The sequence below is a fragment of the Wyeomyia smithii genome, chromosome 1 (genome assembly GCF_029784165.1).
Source record: "Wyeomyia smithii strain HCP4-BCI-WySm-NY-G18 chromosome 1, ASM2978416v1, whole genome shotgun sequence".
Taxonomy (NCBI): Eukaryota; Metazoa; Arthropoda; class Insecta; order Diptera; family Culicidae; genus Wyeomyia; species Wyeomyia smithii.
In genome coordinates this window covers 121,152,799-121,169,151 of record NC_073694.1, presented here as the reverse complement: position 1 = coordinate 121,169,151, position 16,353 = coordinate 121,152,799, and the positions used below count along the sequence as shown (strand labels likewise).

The 16,353-nt window shown below is 39.1% G+C and overlaps 1 protein-coding gene across 11 annotated transcripts in view; it reads right to left on the bottom strand.

Moving 5' to 3' along the window:
• The window catches only part of LOC129717605 (broad-complex core protein isoforms 1/2/3/4/5), a 192,128-nt gene that overhangs the window by 65,456 nt on the left and 110,319 nt on the right, over positions 1-16,353 (bottom strand). For all 11 annotated transcript variants that reach the window (XR_008726713.1, XR_008726714.1, XM_055667625.1 and 8 more), the window contains exons 2-3: positions 10,925-11,167; positions 9,776-9,964 (exon numbers count right to left, since the gene is read on the bottom strand). Coding sequence is in view for 9 of the 11 variants with exons in the window: in XM_055667625.1 (XP_055523600.1) it covers positions 9,776-9,964; positions 10,925-11,110 (375 nt within the window). In the remaining 2 variants the exon portion in view is untranslated. The remainder of the gene's footprint in view (positions 1-9,775; positions 9,965-10,924; positions 11,168-16,353) is intronic.

Sequence of the window (16,353 nt, the reverse complement as noted above, 5' to 3'; positions counted from 1 at the left end):
CCGGCTGCCTACCTTCGGCCTGCAGGGAAGCTATTAATCTAGACCTGGCGTCACGGTGTACAGGGCATGACCAAACAACGTGCTCTATGTCGTGATAACCTTCACCACAGGCACAGATACCACTCTCCCCGAGCCCAACACGACGGAGATGCGCGTCAAATCTATAGTGATTGGACATAAGCCGGGACATCACGCAAATGAAATCCCGACCTACATCCAACCCCTTGAACCACGGGTTCGTCGATACCTTGGGGATACCTTGGGAAATTGTTATTGAAGATACCGAAGCCAGTGGACCCATCAAGAAGTGATCCGTCAGTGTAGTACATATTGTCGCAGTTGATGTTTCGATATTTATTGGAAAAAATTTTAGGGATCTGCTGCACGCGTAAATGATCCGGGATTCCACGAGTTTCTTCTATCATGGATGTATCGAAAAACACAGTAGAATCAGAAGTATTTGATAAGTCGACACGATTTGGAATATTCGAAGAAGGGTTAATATTTTGGGACATGTGATTGAAATACAATGTCATAAAACGGGTTTGAGAATTAAGTTCGATTAACCTTTCAAAATTTTCAATCACGGGACGGTTCAAGACCTCACATTTGATTAGAATACGAGAAGACAGGCTCCAGAAGCGGGTTTTCAATGGTAGTACTCCAGCTAAGATCTCCAAACTCATCGTATGGGTCGATTGCATGCAACCCAAGGCGATACGCAAACAACGATATTGTTTCGCTCCAGTTTGATCAAATGTGTGTTTGCTGCGGAGCGGAAGCAGAAACACCCGTACTCAATGACAGACAATATCGTTGTTTGGTAAAGCCTTATAAGGCCTCCTGGGTGGGCTCCCCACCATTGTCCGGTTATTGTACGAAGAAAATTCACTCTTTGTTGACATTTTTTCATCAGATACCTCACGTGACAACCCCAGGTGCTTTTAGAGTCGAACCAGACACCAAGATATTTGTGTACCAAAACCTGAGAAATCGTTTTACCCATTAATTGTGTTTGAAGCTGAGCAGGTTCATGCTTCCTAGAAAAAACTACTATCTCAGTCTTCTCCGGAGAGAATTCGATACCTAGCTGTAAAGCCCAAGCAGACAAATTGTCCAAGGTATCTTGCAATGGTCCTTGCAAATCGGCAGCTTTGGCTCCTATAACAGAGATTACACTGTCGTCTGCAAGTTGTCTTATCGTGCATGAATTTGCCAGACATTCGTCGATGTCATTTACATAAAAGTTGTAAAGAAGGGGGCTTAAACATGAGCCCTGGGGAAGACCCATGTAGCTAATGCGAAAAGTTGCCAAATCGCCGTGCGTAAAATGCATGTGCTTTTCGGACAACAAATTGTGCAAAAAATTGTTCAAAATTGGAGAAAATCCTTGTCGGTGAAGTTTACCCGAAAGAATGTCAATAGAAACGGAATCAAAAGCCCCCTTAATGTCCAAGAACGCAGACGCCATTTGTTCTTTGCGAGCATACGCCAGCTGAATATCTGTTGAAAGCAACGCAAGACAATCATTCGTCCCTTTGGCACGGCGGAAGCCAAATTGAGTATCTGATAGTAGACCATTTGATTCGACCCAATGGTCTAAACTACGGAGTATCATTTTTTCCATCAATTTCCGGATACAGGATAGCATTGCAATCGGCCTATAAGAGTTGTGATCAGAAGCTGGTTTCCCTGGTTTTTGGATGGCGATCACCTTCACTTGCCTCCAATCCTGCGGTACAATGTTTTGCTCCAGGAACTTATTGAACAAGTTCAACAAGCGCCTCTTGGCATTGCCGGGTAGATTCTTCAACAAGTTAAGTTTGATTCTATCTAACCCAGGCGCGTTATTGTTACAGGACAGGAGGGCAACTGAAAATTCTGCCATCGTAAAAGGTGATTCTATCGCGTCGTGGCCCGGAGACGCATCGCGAACAATGTTTTGCTCAGGAACAGAGTCCGGACATACTTTCCTGGCAAAATCAAATATCCACCGACTTGAAGACTCCTCGCTTTCGTTGACCGTTACGCGATTCCGCATTCTTCGGGCTGTGTTCCAAAGAGTGCTCATCGATGTCTCCCTCGACGTCTCGTTCACGAACCGACGCCAATATCCGCGTTTCTTTGCTTTAGCCATACTTTTAAGCTTGGTATTAAGCTCCGAATACCGTAAATAGTCGCCAGGTATACCTCCCTTCTGGAAGGCCTTAAACGCGTCGGATCTTTGCGTGTAGACATCGGAGCACTCTTGGTCCCACCACGGAGTGGGAGGCCGTTCTTTGATCGTTACGCCGGGATATTTCTTCGTTTGGGCTTGCAACGCGGCGTCGAGAATCAAGCCCGCGAGGAGGTTGTACTCTTCAAGTGGTGGATGATGTTGAATCGACTCGACCGCTTTTGAAATCATTTCCTCGTATAACTTCCAATCGACATTCCGTGTGAGGTCATACGGAATGTCAATTGGTCGCATGCGAGTCGACCCGTTATTAATTGAAATAAGAATAGGCAAATGGTCGCTACCGTGAGGATCAAGGATTACCTTCCATGTGCAATCCAACCGTAGCGACGTCGAACCTAAGGATAGATCCAAAGCGCTTGGGCGCGCTGGAGGTTTCGGGATACGTGTCATTTCACCGTTGTTTAAAATAGTCATGTCGAAGTCATCGCAAAGGTTATAGATTAAAGAGGAGCGGTTATCATTGTATGGGGAACCCCAAGCCACGCCATGAGAGTTGAAGTCTCCCAAAATCAAACGTGGCGAGGGAAGAAGTTCTATTAAATCAAAGAGCAGCCGTTGCCCAACCTGTGCTCTGGGAGGAATATATATTGAGGCAATACAAAGCTCTTTACCTTGTATTGTCATTTGACATGCGACAACTTCGATGCCTGGAATCGAGGGGAGGTTAATACGATAGAAAGAATAGCACTTTTTAATCCCTAAAAGTACTCCTCCATATGGGGTGTCTCGATCAAGGCGAATAATATTAAAATCATGGAAGTTGAGATCAATATTTGAAGTAAGCCAAGTTTCACAAAGGGAAAATGCATCGCATTTGTTTTTATTTATCAAAACTTTAAACGAATCAATTTTTGGTAAAATACTTCTACAATTCCACTGTAAGACAGAGATAGAATCCTTCATATACGCAGTTGAATTAGGCATCGAAGGATACAATCGCTGCAAGGAGGGGCCATTGGGCAGTCAACTGCTTCAAAAATGATCTAACTGTTGGGAGGAATGCTGTAAGAAAAATTTTAATTGGATCGGGTACATTGAAATTTTCAAAAATCCAGTCCACAATGTCAGAAAATTTCACTAATCCAGCGTTTGTTTCATCAACTGGATGTGCAAAAGGAACAACTGGGGTTTTAGATGTTCCTGGCAGTGCTGGGAACTCTTTCTGGGACTTTAAATTTGCAAGCCCAGGAGGAGTTTGCTTCGGTTTTTCCGCAGCACTGTTTGGTTTGTTCGTACTTTTCATTACACTTTGGGAAATCTTAGGACCTTTACGGGGAAGTTTAGGAGAAGAAACATTTTTCCTCTTCCTAGACTCCCCAGGATTGGCATAAGATGTTCCCGCTGATGAATCGTCAGAATCGGTTTCATCGGAGGGCAACAGATCAAAGGGGTTCGATGTTATGGTAGAAGTGGTCACGGTCTTCTTCAGCATCTCAGCGTAAGAACGCTTTGAACGCTCCTTAAGTGACCGCTTGATTTTATCTCTGCGCTGCATGTACACCGGGCATGTGGAGAGCTCATGCTGGTTTTCCCCACAGTGAATACATTTTCAGCATTAACACTGCAAGAACCTTCCGCATGAGTCTCCCCACACTTGCTACATCGTGCCTTATTGCAGCAGTAGGCGGCTGTGTGGCCTAACTGCTTGCAATTGGTGCAATTCATAACACGGGGTACATACAATCGCACAGGCAGACGAACCCGGTCGATCGAGACGTGGCTAGGGAGTGCAGATCCGGCAAACGTAACGCGAAACGAGTCTGACGGAGTGTAAACTTTTTTACCGCCGACGAGAGACATGGACCGCAATTGCTTACAATCCAAAATCTTCGCCTGTGTTTCGGAATTTTTAAGCAACCGGTTGCGCTTTTTAGGATACACTCGACAGACAGACTCGAATCGGTTATGACACCGTCGATCTCCACGTCTCGTGCGGGTATGTAAACGCGATACTCGCGTGTGAAGAGCTCAGAGCAAGCGATAGCATTGGCCTGTGCCAGATCACTGACCACGACACGGAGCTTGTTAGGTCGGACCTTGGAAATTTCGGTCACGGCCTTGTACCCCTTCGTCAGGTCTTTTGAAATTTTCAGTATGTTTAATCGCTTTGAATTCACTCCTGCCTTTGGACGAAAATAAACAGTATAGCTGCCCTGTTGAGATCCGTCCGGGTAAAGCCTGGGGCGAGGGGGGACTGGAGAACGAACAGGGGAGGGGGTGAACAGAAGGGTCAGGGTCAGGGGGGCTCGGGGATGGTGGCACGGGAGGCGAGGGATCTATATCCATCGCGCTAAATGTAGCGCACTAGCGAACTAGCGCCGACAAGAACACGTACCTCTTTACTTCTTCCTTCCAGCAGTGGTTGTCCGATCGTTCGAAGCTGCACCCAAAGCAGCCAGCAGCACCAGTACAGCAGCACCAATACAGCCACCAGCAGTGAGCCGGGTGTGAGATCACTCAGCACAGCGACACGGACTCGACTGTCAACTGATGGCCTTGAATAATACACTCTTTTGTTTGGCTATTCGTACACACGGACCGGATTGTAATAGAACGACCACTTTGCACGTCCGTTTCTGTCGAGTGTTCGACGCGGAATGGTTTAGAGGTTATGTATCAAAATGTAAAAATCACGAAACATCAATATCTCAGAAACTACACAACCGATTTTAACAAATCTGATGTCAAATGAACGGGCTATTTTCCGAACTCTCAACTTATAAATTTCATAAAGATTAAACATATGGTTCAAAAGTTATGTAAAGAAATGTTTTCCAGAGGCTGGTTAAACTCACTCACTTTTCTCAGAGATGGTTGGACTGATTTTAACTAAATTAGTTTCAAAGATCTAGTGGTGCAATAAGATCCTATATAATTATATAATTACACTGGTATCGAACTTTATATATATATATATATATATATATATATATATATATATATATATATATATATATATATATATATATATATATATATATATATATATATATATATATATAAGAGTCACGTCGACTATGCCTGTAAGAGGGCTTCAACGGCCGCTGCAGGACTATCTCGAATGATGTCGAATAGCTCAGCGGTATATGGCAGCAAGCGTAAACTTCTTGCCAGCGTGGTTTCGTCCATACTTAGGTATGGTGGGCCAGCGTGGTCCAAAGCGTTAGGTACCAACAGTCATCGTCGTAAACTGGAAAGTACCTACAGGCTCATGTGCCTGAGGGTTGTGAGCGCGTACCGTACAGTGTCATACGACGCAATCTGCGTCCTGTCCGGCATGATGCCTATCAGCATAGCCATTAAGGAGGACGTAGAATGCTTCGATCAACGTGACACAAGGGGTATACGAGGCACCAGAAGGTCATTCTCGATGATCAGATGGCAGCAGGAATGGTCCAATTCCGTAAAGGGTAGATGGACGCATCGACGGAGAAGTTAACTTCCACTTGACACAGATTCTGTCAGGTCATGGTTGCCGCAGGCAGTATCTACACAGATTCCTGCATGCGGGGTCCCCCATGTGTCCCGAGTGCGCGGATGCGGAAGAAACTGCTGAGCATGTCTTCTTCGTGTGCCCTCGTTTTGTGCATGCGCGGAGCGACATGATGGTAGTGAGCGGGCCAGACACCACTCCGGTCAACCTAGTTCGGAGGATGTGTAAAGACCCAAACATTTGGAGGGCGGTTTGTACAGCCGCCTCTCAAATAGTTTTAGAATTGCAAAACAGGCGACAGGTTGACCACCGACACGCCAGTGTTAGCTAACGGCCAGTCTCCAGGTTAGTTAGCTAAGTTAGCAAAGATACCTAAAGAACCAAGAGGGTGCACAGAGCACAAAAGCCGCTCCCCGAAGCAATACCTAGCGGTGGTCCCGGGGAGTATTATGGGCTGGAGACTGGAGGGGTTTTAGTGGGTCCGGTCACTGATTCAAACCAACCCCACACTCCCTGAGGTTGGTCACCTCAGGGGTTTGGATGCAAATTTCCCCTCCACCTGAAACAAAAAAAAAATATATATATATATATATATATATATATATATATATATATATATATATATATATATATATATATATATATATATATATATGTATATATATATATATATATATATATATATATATATATATATATATATATATATATATATATATATATATATATATATATATATATATATATATATATATATATATATATATATATATATATATATATATATATATATATATATATATACATGGGCGCAACTACGGGGGGGCAAGTTTAAAGCCCCCCCTAGAATTTCCTAGAGAAAAATTGTAGTCAAATACATTCCATATTTCTTATCAGAGCATCAGAATCAACACAAATTGAGATGTCATCATTCATTGGCTGAGAACTAGTACTATGCCCAGGATCGATTCTCAAACCTAGCTCTCTTACTTACCTTACCAATAAGACGAAAGCCGTGGTGGCTCGTGCTGTGTCAAGGAGTTGTTGCCATGCTGCTCGGTTTTGGGCTGTGTTTCGCCAGTTTCCCAGACGTCTGATCACCCGCAAGTCTCTTTCGATCTGGTCGATCGTGCACGCTGCGCCCCCTAGTCCTAAACAGGGTTGCTGAAGAGAAGTGATTTCATAGGATCAGGTTAATGTATCGATTCCGTAGAGAACTACCAGTCGTATCAGGTACATCTTCAACTTTTTACTTCGTCGCACTAGACTCGATCGAAATGGTTATGCCTATACCCCCACCACAATTGGTGCGCACGCTTGTATGTCTGAGTAAAAAGAGCTGTCGATGAGAACATGGTCAATTTGGTTTGTTGCACGTTGGTCAGGTGATCTCAAGGTGGGTTCGTGAATGTCTTTTTGGGGAAAGCAGGTTCTTCGGACTGCCAGTCTGCGGGAAGCTGCGAAGTTGATCCCTGGCCGTTGCCGTTCGTCACGGTGTGCAGGCTGTGCGGGCTAATCACCGGCTTATATAGATCTTCCCTACCGACCTGAGCGTTCATGTGCCCAATGACGATCTTGAAGTCTCTACGCGAGCAGCTATCGTAGAGTTTCCCCAGCTGTGGGTAGAACGTTTCTTTCTCTATATCGGGACGTCCTTCGTGAGGGCAGTAGGCATTGAGGATGGTGTAGTTGTAGAACCGGCCTTTTATTCTCAACAAACACAACGTGTCGCTGAACGCCTGCCACTTGATCGCACGACTCTGCATTCTGCCCAGCACTATAAATCCGGTATCCAGCTCATTGTTTGTGCCGCCGCTCTGGTAAAACTGTGCCCTGCGGCCACAAATCCGCGTAAAGTAGTCCAGCAAGAAGGGCTTTAGAAAAAACCCGCAACGCTCTAGAACCAGTATTTAAAATTGTCCTCTTTGACGGTCATTCCGGATCTTTCGGTGGGCGGAGAGTATTTTTTGGACTAAGTCTTTTACTAGATAAACACTCAAAAGTTTCTGGTTCCAACCCAAGTTGATTCTCCCGAATTTTTTCGAATTCGTGAAATAATTTTTGAATTAGCGCGGTATCGCGTAAAAAAAACCGCGTTAATTCAAAAATCCGCGTAAAAAAACTGCGTTAATTAAAAAATCCGCGTAAAAAACCTCGTAAAAAAACCGCGTATAAAAAACCGCGTAAAAAACCTGACTGTATATATATATATATATATATATATATATATATATATATATATATATATATATATATATATATATATATATATATATATATATATATATATATATATATATATATATATATATATATATATATATATATATATATATATATATATATATATATATATATATATATATATATATATATATATATATATATATATATATATATATATAAATATATGTATTTTTTTCTAAATGGGAGTGTTGTGTAACTCTATTTGAACAATTAAAAAGTTCGGATGAGAAAGGCTGGGTCTTACCACTAGGTAGATTAATTTGGGTTTGATTGAAATGTTTAAGCTTAGAGAAGTAAAAAATGTAAAAATTAAAATTCGTGAAAAAAAAACATTCTATTCCAATTTTTTTTACAGTGTGGAATTTTTTTACGGACAAAATTATTATCTACTACTTTTTCGAAGACATTATACTCTGCCAAAAACACCGCATGAAACAAACCGTTTTTACTCTAAAAATATCATTATTATTATAAGTCGGTAGTCGGCTCCTAAAAAACTCCTGATGTTAGATTTTTTCGAGTTATACCCGAGCTACACTTTTTCTGCCTCGTGTAGCACGCGAATGAAAAAAACGGTAGTTTCAAAACTTTAACAACAAATATAAATACTGTTGAATTTGCATGCTGAGCAAATCCACAAAAAACGGACAACCAATTTAATCGACCATTTTTGTGCCATTTTGTGATATTGGTTTAATTTTTCGAAATACGACTTGTTTTTGAGAAGCTATTGAAAAACGCTATGTTGGGAAGATATTGATCAATACAAATATTTTAAGAGTCAAAATGGTTTGTTGTAGATAATAATTTTGTCTTTCCGAAAAAAAATAAGAACACTACAAGAGATTACCCAAATATTGCGGTCCGATCATGGAAAAATCAATAAGAAAAGTCTATAATTTCTTGATAAATATTTGTTTTTGATTTTATTATCGCAGCGTGCATATTTTTGAAAGGACAAAATTATTGATACAGATTTGAAAAAATATACCGCATCCGGACGGGACCAGTTTCCAGTTCGCTTATTTTTCGCTCTCCCTACTTCACATACTGTCTGCTTAATGAACTTGCGTGTTAACGGGTAAAAACCGTTGTTAAAAATAGAAATTCAGTTCGACAAAAAATTATTATCTACAACATTGTCAAAGACACTATGCCATTTTGGTTGTAAAAATATTTTAATCAAAATACTTTTATTCACCAATAGGGCACTCTGTTGGCGATTAAAAATATTTGTACAGCCAAAACGGGTGTTTGATTGGCATAGTGTAGTAAAAAATTGACCCCAGTGTAAATCGATTTTCTAGTCATCTTTGGTTTTTGGCAACGTTATGGATAATTATTCTATCGTGCCAAAAACTCATCCTGTGAGAAAAAGATTTAACTTTTTTCTGAATTCATCATGATCGGACAGTCTGCAAAGTTTAGGTAATCTCTTGTAGTTTTCATTAAAACATCTTTTTTTAGTTTTCACAATAAAAATCAGATGTTGCAAAGTTATGATTAACAACTTTGCCGAAACAATCCGGCATTGGTGTACCTGTAGTTTTGTTTGCAATACGGTTAGTTGTTCATGTATTCGGTTTTTGGTAAGTCACGGCTTGTCTAGTTTCTAGTTAAAAAGTATAGAAGTAGCTTATGTCACGGTAGTTTGATGACGAAGCTGTTTTGTACTTGTAATTTATGATTACAGAGAGTTGGATGAGGAAGACAAGTTTTATAGAAGATTAAATAATTGATACGTTGATTTATTTCAGGTACGGCTGAAAAATACTGATAATAATTGTAACTCTATTGTGCATATTCAACAATGTTTGTGTACCAGAAAGACATTAATCTTATCTTCGAAGACTTACATTATGAGTTTCATCAGCTTGTTGTTGTGTCAGTCCAGACACTCTCAGCACTTCTGCAGTTTTCAGAAAAGAGCTAAGCGATCGTTGATGAACATTCACTTCGCCGTGATAGATGAATTCTACAAGCGCATGGAGATCTGTGAATGCCACATCCTGAAGTACTATTACGGGATGCTTGCAGGGCGTGCTCTATATATGATTCAATGAAAGAATTATAAAACTTCAATTACAGTATTATCTGAAATAGTATGTGTAAAGTTTTTTATTTTTTTTTTCTTAAAAAACTGTTGTTCCAATTTAGGCCAAGTTTACAAAAAAATACTGGCAAAACTAAGTGTGCAATACTAATGATATCATTGATTTTGAATGTATGTTTAAATCCCTGTTTTATTTGTTATTTATTCCAAATGCGGATCTTGAAAGACTATTGTCGGTGCCTATAGAGCCCAGATGCTTAAATAATTATGTAAACTTTCATTTTCGTTCCATCTCCTATGTCTAGATGCGGATCGCCATGAATGCAGTAATGTGAATTGAAAATTCAAGCATGGTAGACGCAAAGGGTAAATATTTCGGTGAAATCTCTTCTTATACCTTTCCATGATGCTGGCGACGATGACGATATATTTCTGCATCGTTCAATTGCATTGCTCTGCGCTGCTGAAGCTGCAGTTTTGTTGAATAACGTGGCATCTCATTTTAAGCGCTTTGAAGGACACTTTCTCAAATTATTGTTTTTTTTTTTTTTGCTTATTGGTTTGATTGCAGTTTACAGCATGTCCTACTTTCAAGTCAACTTTTTCGATCTTTGACTGTAGTTGCACGTTACGTGCAGCAAGCGTGTAGACAAAAATAAAAAGCGGATGCTTTTAAAAACACTAATATTGGCGCACCAATGCTGCGCTGTTGCGTTCAGGTTTTAAAATGAATGCCCTTTCACACAGCGTGTTTATGTGTGTTGCTGGAGAAACTGAATTGCAACAACAGAAGCCTAAAACGTGCTTTTTGGTTAGTAACATATTCACTTCCAACACACTTTGGTTGGAAAAGGACACAGTTTTAATATTTTGCTAATGTGTTATGAGAAACATTAAGCTGTTTATATTACCGAAAATATTTAACTAGCTAGAAATTAATATAAAACCTTACCTTAAGCAGCTCTCTGAAGTACGGACTGCATGCTGATAGAACAACACGGTGTGCTTTGAGGCTTCGTCCATCACAAGCAAGTGTCACATCGACAAAGTCTTCGTCATCTCGTAGATTTTCAAAAGCAGAGGTAATACTGCTTTGATAATTGTTCCATCGTAGACAAAAATGCTGTGTGTCTACCATTGTACCGCTATTTCAATTGGAGTTACCGTTTTATGGTACAATTTATTCCGACAGGTTCTGGAAAAATAATAAGAAGTGATTAATGATTGTCACCCTCCAGCTTAATATTAGTTATTAGAAATACACTAAGGAATAGGTAAAATATGTTCTGTAATATGATTCATCAATGGTTTCTACACAGACAAACAGACGTGCCAGTCGATGACGATTTCATCACCAGAAAGATAACGATAATTTTACAATTTTGCTTATTGGGCAATAATGCCGCTAGTGTCGCTAGAAGCAAGCGTGCACACGTTCATTATCAAAGACAAAAACATTCAGTAATGCCGCTTGTGTTGATTTAAGCAAAAACATCATATCAAGAAGACTGGGAACTCTGCCTGAGATTGAGCGACAATTTTGGCAGCGCAGTCTTTCGAGTAAAAGTGATGCAAACGCGATGCAAACTTCCTTTGATAGATGGAGTGCGCTGTTTGATTTGACGCTTGTCATTTGTATGGGATCGATCCAGAGATGCCAGTCTTCTTGATATGATGTTTTTGATTTAAGTAAGAGTGCGCACCCATTAGCAAAGACAAAAACCGTTTTACGAAAATAAGTCAATAGACAATGAGCTCACATCATGGCGCATGAGTGTTACGTTTCGAATAAGGACGAAGATTTTTCAGGGTTTTAGTTCGAAGAGGCACGTCTGTTTGTCTGTGGTTTCTATGTGAAATAAAAATATCTCTGTAGAATCCTTTCCACATTTTTTCTCAGAGGCTGGAGCGATTTTCACAACCTTTTTGTCAAATGAAAGGTCTAATCGCCCCTTTGATTTTTATAATAGTCGAACTTCTCCATAACCCGTTTTGTATCGTTTTTATAGCATAGATTACCTAACCAATTTAAAGATGAGGGGGCTTATCTATTTTGACAAAAAAATATTCCGTGTCTTTTGTTACATGTTTCTTTGTTACAGATTATTTAAGCTAAGTAGAAAGTAGAAAGGTTTCCATTTGATTTTACTCACCATTTGACCACAGACAAACGGACGTACCTCTTCGACGAAAAATCTTCGTCCTTATTCGAAACGTTACTCGCCACCATGTGAGCCTATTGCCTACTAACTTATTCTCGTGAAACAGTTTTTTTCTTTGCTAATGGGTGTGCACGCTTGCCCAAATCAACCCTAGCGGTACTACTGACGTTTTTTGTCTTTGATAATGAATAATGAAATTGGAATATATGGAATATATTGGAATATATGGAATAATAATGAAAAATTGGAACACGTAAATCAATGCGACCTGAAATAAATAGTTTAATAGAACTCAAAGTCAGGATAACTTGGGTCGTAGCTGCGATTTCAACGCTTAAGTCATCTTTGCAGGTTAATTACGTAGACATTCGAATGCTTTGGAACTGACTGATTTTGAGTTGTATTAAACTGATTATACATTTTTTTTTATCGTCCCTTTCAGGTTTGTCACGGTCTTGCACAGAAAATCGCCGAATGTCGAAATAAATTTAGTTCTGTAATGTGTCAGATAATTTCAACAATATACAATAACGTATTACTAAAGCAACTAAAATATTTCACGGAATGCTACTCTCTAGTCAATGGTGAAACCAACTCCGAATAGGTTTGAATTATTATTCTGTCAATGAAAACTAGATTTGCTAAGCAGTTTATTTTTTTTTAAATTCGCATCGAGTAATGGCATAGCAAATATACCTATATGATAAAAACTGAGCGAAGAGGCTTTGCTGCCATTATAGCAAATAGAGTTTTGAGCAAGTATTAGTGTAATAATACAGCATATATATTAACCCGAAGTAATGTTATGCATAAAAAGTCCGTACCAAATACAGTAAAGTTCTTTTTTACACGATTCTACGTACCGTGCAAAAAAAAATCGTGTAAAAAAAACGCGTTATTTGGAAAAACGTCGTAAAAAAAACCGCGTTATTTGGAAAAACGTCGTAAAAAAAATCTTGTAAAACAAAAACCGTGTAAAATGAAACTGTGTAAAAAACAGCCTATTATAGTTTGTTATCGTTACTGCTACTTACTGTAACAATTTTACGCGCAGACGAAAAATCGTGCTTTTGCAAAAACCGTGTAAAAAAAATCTCGTTATTTGGGAAAACGACGTAAAAAAAATCGTGTTATTTGGAAAATCGTCGTAAAAAAGAATCATGTAAAAATGAAACCGTGTAAAAAAAAATCGTGTAAAATAAGACTTTACTGTATAGTAAATTTTTGCTTCGTATAATGCCTGCCCACACTCAGTTTCCTCTTCAACAAACTAAAAAGATTGGATACTCAAGTTTCTAATGAAATTTAGCAAGAGCTGGAATCTGTGATATGGAAGTATTCTAGAATTCAAAGGCCAGCGATGATTCAGCGTACTTAAGCCAAGTTTTAAAGAAGAAAATTGCATTATTTAGGCTTAACGGAAAATTCTCAGCAGATCTGAAACCATTGTTTGACGACAGAAGACCCGCGGTAGCAGCCAACGTTTAGATTTGCCTTTGAAAGCTTCGACCTTCTTCCCCGCGATGAAGCTTTTCCTCATTCAGACAACAACACAAGCAAGCATTCTGTGCTGGATCCAAGCAATCAAAATCTGAAGCGGTCGTCTAATTTTCTAAATGTGAAAACAGCGTTTGACGTGGGACACTTTTTACTTTATAACGAATTTCTTTATTCCACAGGGCCAGTGCAAATCTACCCGGGGATAAAGAAACGGCATCACGATTTACGACGCAAGTAAGAAAGATATGCCAGATAATTGTTTACGAACTAAGCACGTGTGGTGGTGGGATGAAACTGACTAATTTTATGGTGCACTTCAGACAGCACGCCAGGTCAATACTAGATCAAAATCAGGCGAATAAAAAAGAGTTTTATTAGCATTTAGGTAAAAACTGAAACTATTATCAATAGTTTTTATGTTTTTTTTTCAGTTGTAAAACAATTATTAAAACATTGTGTTTGTGAAGACATTTGCGCGAAACGCTTTCCTCCCAATGAAATGGGAGGATGGAGTGCCCGGTAGTTTTTTCTCATTTCAGTTATGTGTGAAAAAAAATCTAAAGTACTGTTCGAAAACTTCAACTCCTGGTCCATAATGGGTAAAAAACTTTGTTTTAAATCTCGTTTTTGCAAAGATATTTTTTTGATTCCGGGTTCCCGGGAATTTCCGGGAAATGAGTTTTTTTATTCCCGTTTACATGCTAACGTCACGAACCGTGTCTACAATATGGCGAAAATTCGCCTCACCCCATTATGTCTTTTTACGTCCGAACGAGAAGAGATAACAGAAACTTTTTCACGCCAATAATTTGCTGTTAAATCTCTAAGGTTTCTTCGGGTTCGGGTTTGAAATTTTTTGAAAATTTCGGTTGCAGGTCAGGTTCGGGTTTGCTGATAAAATTAAAATTCGGGTTTAGGTTGGGTTTGGGTTTGGAAACTTATTTGACTATATCAAATAAGCATGATTATAAAATAATAATGTCTAATATCATGCAACTGCAAAAATCACTTACATTGCAAAACCACTCGAGGTTCAAAACTCAAATTGCTATAAAAAAATCAAATTGATACAAAAAACGACCCAAAAAACCCGGGTTTGGGTTTTAGAATTCCGGGCATAGGTTTGATCGAAAAAAGTTTCGGGTTCAGGTCGGGTACGGATTTGTAGAGCACCAAACCCGACTATTTCTAATCTTCATGCGTAGAATCAAGCTGCAGTCTGCATTATCCTGTCTTTTCAAAGCAATAGCTCGATGCGTTATGCTAAACAGCTATTTTACATCTGGGAAAATAGTTTTTCGAAATTTTTAAAACAAAAATGGGGGCCCTCATATCCTTTAATTTGGCCTGGATAAAATACAGGTTGTTCAATTAATTCGAATACAACCTTCCATCATGGTGTAGAAGCACACCATGGCTTCTGTGTCTGTGTATTGTTATTGGTGTCAGCTTTAGCCTCATACATAGGCTTATCGACGCGCTAGGTGTAGACTTGCTGACATTTGTTATTTGTTCACAGCGCAAGATGAAAGAGTCGCGACGTCATAGTAAAGTAGTTTGCGGCACGCTCGCAGGTCAGAAGTAGTGATGGGAAACTTATCTATACTTGTCGATAATATCGATTAATGCTGGCCATCGATATTATCGTCAATTTTTCGACGTTAACGATAATTATCGATATTATAAAGGTGAGCACAAGTCAGTGCGGCTGGTTACTGGAGGAGACCCAAATGAAGGAGACCTCACCTACCCTACCCCAGGAGTTGCTTTTGCCGCTAGGTATTTGTTGGGTGCTGCTATTCGACACGATTTAGCATTGTTGGGGGAGGTGTAAAGGTTCACCCCGGGTGTCACTGAGTTTTTGAGAAAAAATGGTAACTAAAAAGGTATTTATAGTTTTTAGTTTCCTGAGAACAGATGAATTCGACAACTTAGTACTGGAGAACTTTAAAAAAATATCCAAACTTTTTGCACCATCCCATAAAAAGCAATGATAGGAAACTGTAATAAAATGCATTTTCGTTGGCTTGCCAACTCTTATAATATGATGGACATGCATAGCGGCAGTCTATAGGTAATCCTCTGGTAATTGTTTAGTTTTACTTGGAACTGTTTAAGTTTAAAGTATCTGTTCCCCAACAAACAATTTTTAGTTCCACTAAATATCCAAATCAACAAAATTGTTGCGCCAAAAAAGTGTCCTGATTTATACAGGGGGTAGACAAAATAATTGAGATAAATAAAATTCTTTCAAATTTAGGCCAGAACTTTACGGAAAATATATCAATTTTGATGACGGTCTCATTTCACTGGAAACTATCCTAGTTTCCTAGTATTACTTGGGAACTTGGCGTGACCAGCCTACACCGAAAATGTTTCGGATTTCAAGAGTGTGTGTGAAAGTGTACATATTTGCAGTGCATAGAACGTTTTAGGCAACTAAATTGTCTATCTAAAATTCTTCTTTAAAAAAAATCTGAGATCACCGATATTTTCTAGAATGATTTCTTTTTAAATTATTGTTTTTTCAGAGTAGGATCTTAAACTTATTTTTTTTTATATTTTTGAAGGAAAGTTCAGATGATTTTTACCAAGATATATTGATTCATAAGAAAACCACGTTAATTTGAAAATCTGCATAAATAACCTTTTAGAGAAAATCCGCGTGAAAATAATCTGACCTTTTTATATGTTAATCCAGATAAATTTTCAAACGCAA